General features: G+C 40.1%; 1 protein-coding gene across 1 annotated transcript in view; it reads left to right on the top strand.

Annotated features, from left to right (window-relative positions):
* The first annotated feature begins 1,655 nt into the window (after positions 1-1,655).
* The window catches only part of LOC105453674 (phospholipid-transporting ATPase ID), a 13,760-nt gene continuing 6,375 nt past the window's right edge, over positions 1,656-9,040 (top strand). The window contains 8 exon segments of the mRNA XM_011695821.1: positions 1,656-1,716; positions 5,528-6,059; positions 7,317-7,375; positions 7,503-7,715; positions 7,931-8,136; positions 8,217-8,372; positions 8,569-9,037; position 9,040. The exon segment at position 9,040 is cut by the window's right edge and continues 194 nt beyond it. Coding sequence (XP_011694123.1) covers positions 1,675-1,716; positions 5,528-6,059; positions 7,317-7,375; positions 7,503-7,715; positions 7,931-8,136; positions 8,217-8,372; positions 8,569-9,037; position 9,040 — 1,678 coding nt within the window. The 5' untranslated portion in view covers positions 1,656-1,674.

Here is a 9,040-nt window from a genome sequence, read left to right on the forward strand (position 1 = left end):
CCATTGCAAGCTCCGTCTCCGACTTACTGACACACAAACGCGATAGTTAGCCTACACGTGGGTGGATAAGTGTGCGTTGCAATCTTTTTCTATGACATGTTTTCGAGGATGGGAAACGTCTACTTAACTTCAAGAATAGTCTGACGAATGTGTGCGTGTCGGATACAGACGGCTACATTTCGACGTCTATATTCCTCTTGCTCTGTATCTGTTAATGCAATTCATACTCGCAGTATATACTAGTAACTGTTTTATTAATTTAGCCTAGAACTTGTTCATCAATCTTGCAAAATAATGACTTGCCAAATTTTCTTGTCTTATTTACACTATAATGATTGACTTAAAAATATGATATATTTTGAGAACTCTTAAAATGATATTTTTTGTATATTTAAGAAAATCTTTAAATTTTTTATGAGAAGATAAAAAAAGCTTTGCTTGATTGCTATTTTTAATTCGCGAAAGAGAATTAAATTATTATTAATTAATTCAAAGCGAATGTTCTAATTGTGGCTGTATAAATAATCTGGCTAGATGCCATTGTTTTCCTGCTTCCTTGATAGCAGGATTCATCAGGAGAGAAGGCGTGTTAGATAACGCGTTTAACCATGAATAAACCGCATTACCGCAAGTAAGGAGAGCAAACGATAATAATAATACGCCGTTCCTTTTTTTTCCTACACGTGGCAACTCGTTGCCAGCTTGAATTAGCCCTTATAGCTACAAGGTTGTATAACAGTTAAAAAAATATAACTTGTAAGTTAACGATGATTGCGATGACACCAAAACACGTTTTATCGATATAAATCCCGCGCGAGTACAATTTTTCCAGAATATTATATCTTGGATAATAAATGATAAACCTCACTACATGATTCACTCGTTATTGCAACGATCAATCTTTATTTGGAAGGTTTCCAAAAGCCCGACTACAAGGGACGATTAGCGAATGTCGCGCCGTAACATTCCCACTGCGAATAATCCGAGTGCGGCCTTTTCCACGTCATTGTCCTCTTGATTTTTTTTTTACCGTGCACGATCTTGATAACAGGATCGATGATTTCCTTGCAGAAGCTATTACTACTACATACGTAGCAATTATATACATCGAGGAGGAAGACTTTGAGACGTTTCAAGGCCTTGTCGCGAGGAAGAGCGCCTTCCGTATCTTTGCAAAGAGTAAAATTTTCGTGACTCGTTTGGGACACCGAGAGAAGTCTCGGCGAGATTCCCTCACGGTTACGTCTCACGGTGGCGGACAATTGCGCTCTATCGGGTGAAAGACGTACGTCAAGTGGTACGCAGCATCGAGCACGGGGCGTCGGGTGTTCGGATCCTACGGGGGAGAATGTCGATTGGACGACCGAGTCAATCGGGTCATCGGAACGACGAGAGGCAGTCGAGTGGTGGGAACGGTGGTGGTGCGGTGACCAGGTACGGCAGAATTTGGATCGCGTGGTGCCAGCTGCTGGACTAATGCGGCCCGGCGATGATCGGCGGGGACGAGAAGACGGTAGTGGGCCCCAGGTGGAAGAACTATGTAAGAGGCGAAGCACGAAGCGGGGGGGAGGACGAGGTCGTCGTCTCGCCGCCGGCGGCGGCGTGGCTCAGGTGCCAGAAGGTGGCAGAAGAGGTTGGCCTTATAGAGGGTTTATAGTTTGCGTAGGATAGACGATGAGCGTCGAGGTCGACACGCTGGAACTCGAGGTCTTCGAGGTGAGTCCTCAGCCCCTCTTGAGGACGCGACGAACGGAAGTCGCGCGAAACACTCGTCGTGAAAAAGAAACGGTCACGTATCCCGCGCTGTAACGAGGAGATGCGTGCTCGAGGAAATGCGGAGTGCTCGACAATTGTATCGTCGAGCGATCGCCTGCGAGATTTTAACTCGCGTGTCTATCCGGACGAAGTAATTGCTTAACATCTTGCTACCGTTTTATGCGACGCTTCTGATTAATTCCGGAGAATGAAAAGGAGAGAAAACCTCCCGGAATTTTTCTTTTCATTGAAAAAGTGAATAGATGGACAGCAGAACATAATTTAAAAACTAATTATTTTTTGAATATATTATTTTGGAACTTTATAATTTTTATATTAATAGCGAATTAATCAATGCTATTCTTATTGTCTAAGATTTTAGTTAAATATTGATACACTATAAAGATAGATTGTCTTGTGTATGATCTGCAGGCTTATATTAGCAAGCAGAGTTTTACATCTAATTTCATGCTTACATAACTTAAAGTATCTGGCAATAATAGCACTACTTAATCATAGTTGCAATGGGCTGGCTGTTGCATAACACGATATGTGTGGTAAGAAGTTAAGCATAATCTCCAGTAGACATGTGCAAGTTGGATATTTTTCAAAAACGTTCTCAAAATTTTATCAAATACAATTTTTTCCTTTTACAATAATAATATTATAATATGTATAAAATTCGGCCTTTTTGACGTTAACGTAACGCATGAAACGTGCGAAAGATTTTAATTTCGTCCGGTATCGAGTCGAGAACAATACTCGGGAGAACAATTTGACTTCCTGAGTGTACAAATGGCGAGACTGAAAGAATTACGCAATTTTCAATATTATGCAATGGACTTCCGTTCGCTAGCCCGCGTGCCGTTTGACAAGTAATGCGCTTTAGATGTAACTTTGCCGGTGCGAATGAGCTATTTCGTCGCGGGGCACATAGATTTGTCAAGTTTTTCGATTAACACCAGACGCATTTCCATCCTTATTCATTTTTTTATCCCCATTTCTAGCATCGTATTATTCATATTGGACATTCATACCCGTTTCCACACAGGGAAAAGCGATAGCTTGGAGATAATTGATTACCCTTATCACGGCGATATATCTACTCGTGTGAACATTTTAATTATGGAAATTAAATACACGCGAATTTTCAGAGTGTAACATTTATATAAAACGAGACAGAGTGTAATAATTATATAAAATATAAAACTAAAATTTTATATATTATACATACGTACTTTAGAATAAGATAATTTTTCAAATTTTTTAAATTTAATCCTTTAGTGAAATGTTTTGACTTCATTGATCGATATTCTCTTGCACTTTCTCGAATGCAAGTTTAATCTTGTTACACGTGGAATTGCCATCGCGTGTAGCTTAGAACCAGCTTGCGAGAGTGAATCGGAGCATTTGAGCCAGGCGGTCGAACATTCGTACAGTTTGGTCAAGCGAGCTCCGTACATTACAATTTTGAATTATTATATAAGATTCAATGCGCGATTTCGCAGAATTAAAATGTAAAATCACGCAAGTGCTAAAAAGAATCGATTGAAACAAAAATACATTTCTTATAATTATAATTATAATTATAAGAAATGTATTTTATATCTTTATAAAGATATAAAGTTAATAAAAATATATGGAAATGATAAAAAGTTAATAAAAAAGATATAATTAGATTCTTACTCTTTTAAGATTAGAGAACTTTAATCTTTCCTTTTTTTTTTATATAAAAATAAGAAAAATGTTCTTTGCTGCCTTTTGCCATTCACGCTTACCTATATATGCATTTTAACCGAGCGACTTGTATATCGTATAGTACCGATCATCATCATAGACTTTGACATACACTTTCTCGCGCGCGTACGTCATCCGCGAAGAGAAAAAAATCAAACGCGGCGTCGCACGGTCGCAGCTTATAACGGCCAATAAAGCTCTTATAGACGTTCAACTTTACGTTCATCGACGTGCTGAAGCTTTATCGCGAGTACCGGAAAAAGTCTCGATTCGCTTTGTCCGTGACATGTTTTCACGCACGCGTGCCACACGATCTATACTCGTATGCGCCGCGCCGCTTTTCACGCGTTTTCTAGAGCACCCGCGATCTTTAGGATTTATTTTACACGCGGCCTACATGAATGGTAAATTGCTGGCAAAGTGGAACGTACGGTGCCGCAATTCGTCCTTCATAAAATCAGCTTTCGTTTTAATTAATAAAGATTTCTTTTTAAAATTCCGGAGCTCCCGATTAAAAAAAAAAGAGTTTTAGTAGATCCCCTATTTTTTATATTTAATTGTTAGAACTTTTTTTAAAACGTAAAGTCAGAAATTTATTATGAAATGAAATTATATTTATATAATGAAATTCTTTAAAGGCTCACAAAAATAAATTGTACAATGTGTTAAATTGGCAGTGAGCCGAGTCAGATGTTCGTATTATATATAAACGTCTTTAGTATAATCAATAAAATCGAAATAATATACAAACGTTTTGACCTTACATCGGGTCATTCTCAGTGTAATAATAAAAACTTTCAATAACGGTCAAGTCATAAAACGCAAGTGATAATAAAAACTTACATAAATATAATAAACGGTCAGATTATAAAAATCGCACAAGTAATGCTGATGATTGAAATCAAATTGAACGTCCGATACTAGCTCTGAGTAAAGGTAGAAGAAAGTTAGACGCTACGAGTAACAACAAGTCCACATGAAAGTCATTGTCCAAATGAAAAACATGCTCGTCAAAAAGAGGAGAGAAATTTGTGTGTTGGTGGACAAGAGAAATTTATTAAAATATAATCAACTATCGGGATAATACAATTCCGAATTAAACCAATGGATACGAGAGAATTTGCGAGTAACGGCAGTCATGGTAACAGACAGAAACGTCAAAAAATCCTTTATCCATTTATATCGAAATTGTGAAAATAGCGTAGTCTCACAGAAATGTGCAATCAATATTTATGTTCATAAAAAGTAGATATATCGCAACAGTTTCTTTTCTAGTTGAAATGCATGCAAACTCATTGCATCAATCATCATTGATTACTTAAATTATTCTTATTTTCCACGTTTGTCACGAAGCCACAATGTATATACATATATCTGTCTGCATATATATCGTTCATGATTTAATTAACTAACAATAAGATTAATTGGTTTAGATCGATTGAGCTCTTCTTTATAGACAATTTTATGCTTCTCGCTTTACGCAACCCTCGTAAAAATGTAATATCGCGAGATGACGTTGGAGTCTCGCGAGGCTTCTCAAAGTGGCCGATTTATTTTTAAGCGTCGACAAACAAGATCTGTCGAAGCACAGACGATGGCGCCTATTTTAATCCTTTTATGCTTGCATGCAAAGTATTAAATCGAATAGTCACCAATAGCCGCATGGCTAATAGTTTGACTACACAGGCGTTTCATGAAATGTCACATATGTTTTTCAACAAAAATTTGGAAGAGTTGCTAATTCTTAACTATTTTTCGGATAATTCTATATTCACAAAATAAAGTCTTTGCACATCCTCAACACTGATCCTCGATTACACTTCTACCCTGCGTCTCTCTATCTCCTGCCCGATCTTTTCTACGCGCGTCGCGTCGCGCGACTAACGGAAATTTTGCACCCTCGCCCATGACCGTGAACGATAGAACGAAAAAGCGCATCTGTCGTGCCAAACGGCGTGTCCTCGACCGATCGTTTCTACCCACCCTTGAACGTGAGTCAAGTAACGTGAGCGTTCACATGTCGCGCGACCGAAAGGTGAAGGACTGCGACGGCGAGGTCGAGCCGACGGATGCGACGACGCGTCGCGGTGCCGCGAGGACAACGGCGACGATGGTGTCCAGGAGCAGCGAGGCAGGCGGGCAACGCAGGTGTTCGATGCTGCAGGAAGCCGAGGAGGACGACGATGGTAGCAGTCGCAGGAAACGAAAGAAGCGACGGAAAACGCATCAGCGGAACAAGCAACAGTTGCAGCTGCAACAACCGCAGCTGGAGGTGACGATCGGCGGTGGTCCACTGCAGCGGTCGCAGGCTCTCACCCTCGCCTCGTCGTCCGACGAGGTCGAGGCGGTGGGCGAGTGCTCGAAGAGGGACTCGTCCAGCAGCCTGGGCGGCGGCAGCCGGCACAACACCTTGCGGGAGTCCCTGCTGACGGTGCTGGGCAAGCTGGTGATCTGGAAGGGCACTAGATACCGCTCCGCCACCACCGCATCGTCCTCCTCGTTGGCGCCGCCGAATTCGCCACCCGCCACCGAGTGCATCGGTCGTAGCACGTCCTTCTTCTCCAGCGGTGAGTTCCCACGAACGAGATCATCGGATAGTTTTTTCCCTGGGAGTCACACCGCTGGCTCGAGTCAAGGTTCCGAACGGGTTGCGACATTTATAGATTGATGTCTACCGAGGCAGATATAATCAGTTACTATACGTGTCGATGTAACAATTTTTTTTCCTAAATGAAATAACTTAGCGATAAGGATTTTAAAGACATTTTATTTTAAAAGAGGATACGAGCAAATTGATATACATGATATATATTTTATATAAAAATACGCTTACGTTCGTACAGAAGTATGCTTACATACATATATTGATTTTATGTTTTATGGAGAAAGTTTCTTCTTAAATATAATGAATTACTATCCAATTTTGCACATTCCCCACTTTATAATCTCGTATTTTTGCATTATTGTGAAGAGTAAACGCGAGCTTCCTTGACACAGTCACGATTTGGCACCGACCACGCGCGTGTTCCATTTAACTGACATGCCGCATTTATGTTTATGTCACTTTTTATTTCGACGAGAAATCATTGCAAACAATAGTGCATGCACGAAGTTACGCAATGGACGCGGCGGCGATCAATGTTACTGATTTTAAGTGTAATGCAAATTTCAGCGACTTATATACTTTATGTACGTCTATCCAAGGCTCCGCACCTTGGATACTCGAATGACTTATTAAGTTCCATAAATAAGGAAAAACGGAGTATGTAACACCCACGTAGTTTTCACGAACACGTGACGGCGGGGTGTGCCTACTACGCAAGGATCGATTCGATCGTTCTTCGCGGTAATGCCAGCAGTGGACTTTGCCACACTTCGCATGACGAGCCAACGATTAATAGTTTATCCAGTTATGTGGAACTGCCGCAGTAGATATATAACGAGCGAATGTAAAGCAATGCACTTGACTATAACACCGATTAGCGGCGAAAAAAAAAGATCCGGCGCAGCTATTATATCTTCTATTTTATGGCTGCGAAATTATTATTTGTATTGTTCTCGTATATGTGCAAAAACTTAGAAAGTAATAGGTGATTAAAATAATTTGGTTTGTCTAGTCACTGTGTAAAGAAACGTTTTATCTTCCTTAATATCTAATCGTCTATTGCAACATCCGTAGTCTTTTCTCAATACGCCTTGGACAGAAATAGCTGACGGAATTATATAACAGTCTATGCGAGCTAATAAGAATCATTGATTAATCCTTGTATATAATTATCAATACACAGACGTATAATGTTTCAATTATTGTATTATTTTTACAGAAACAGAGAGGCGGATTCGCGCCAATAATCGCGAGTACAACTCACAATTTAATTATGCGGTAAGGCAGAACGCAACTTCTTTTGCGCATTACTAAGTGTTACCTTCAAATTTAAATTTAAAAAATTAGATTTGTTAGGAATTTAACATACAACGGATTTAAACATGAATATCTCTGTGATTTGCAGAATAATTACATCAAGACGTCCAAGTATTCGGTTCTGACGTTCCTACCATTGAATTTGTTCGAGCAATTTCAGCGGCTCGCTAACTTTTACTTCCTATGTCTGTTGGTGCTTCAGATGATCCCCGCCATATCCTCTTTAACCCCTATCACTACAGCCATACCGCTTATAGGGGTACTCACGCTCACTGCCGTCAAAGATGCCTATGACGACTTTGTAAGTATCCCATAATCGATATTTTTCTATTTCTTTTTGCTACATTTTGTAAGAAGAAAATACTTATACCATCAAAATAGACATATTAAATTACAATAAAATACAAATGTCTTTTAGAAAAATATATAAATAAAATTAATATACTTGTAAGATAAATTTTAGATGGAAAACAGAATAGGATCCGCGAAAACTTAATGATACAATGTAATTTTCAGCAACGGCATAGCAACGACTCGCAAGTAAATAATAGGAAATCCCGGACATTGCGGGGTAGTAATCTTCGTGAGGAGAAATGGTCGCAGGTTCAAGTGGGCGACGTAATCAGAATGGAGAACGATCAGTTTGTCGCAGCGGACGTTATGTTGCTATCGACGAGCGAGCCGAATGGCCTCTGTTACATCGAAACAGCGGAATTGGACGGGTATACCGTTTATAAAAATCGTTCAATTACACGCTTTAAACGAGTATCCACGAATGCAATAATCTATAAAATTTGTGTAGGGAGACGAATTTGAAGTGTCGTCAGTGCCTGCCCGAAACTGCCGAGATGACGGATAATCACGAATTGATCGGCCAGTTTGATGGAGAGATCGTTTGCGAAACCCCTAATAATTTATTAAATAAATTCGATGGAACGCTCACGTGGAGAGGAAAAAAGTAAGATTAGTATTATAAATGGAGAGCGGAGCGAGAGCCAGATAAAATGGAATATTCCACAGAAGGCTGCAGTTTCTTGCAGAATCTAAAGATATCTGGTTCTTGCCTTGCTCGCATTAAATTTATATAATTACTGTCTATCACGCCACTCTATCGGTGCCGACGTCGTACTAATATTTCACAAATAAAATTGCAGGTACGCATTGGATAACGACAAGATTATTTTACGGGGCTGCGTGCTTAGGAACACACAGTGGTGCTATGGCATGGTGATCTTTGCGGGCAAGGATACCAAACTGATGCAAAACTCAGGGAAGACCAAATTTAAGAGGACCTCTATAGATAGACTGCTGAATCTTCTCATCATCGGGATAGTGTTTTTTTTACTTTCCTTATGTATGTTCTGCATGGTCGGCTGTGGTATTTGGGAGAGCCTTGTGGGCCGTTATTTCCAAGCGTATCTACCGTGGGACTCGTTAGTGCCGAGCGAGCCCATTACCGGTGCCACAGTGATTGCCCTACTCGTGTTCTTTTCGTACTCTATTGTATTGAACACGGTGGTGCCCATCAGTTTGTATGTGAGTGTCGAAGTTATTCGATTCGTTCAGTCATTTTTGATAAATTGGGACGAGGAGATGTACTACGCGCCCACGAAAACGCACGCTAAA

Source organism: Wasmannia auropunctata, unplaced genomic scaffold, assembly GCF_000956235.1.
Source record: "Wasmannia auropunctata unplaced genomic scaffold, wasmannia.A_1.0 LD335996.1, whole genome shotgun sequence".
Classification (NCBI taxonomy): domain Eukaryota; kingdom Metazoa; phylum Arthropoda; class Insecta; order Hymenoptera; family Formicidae; genus Wasmannia; species Wasmannia auropunctata.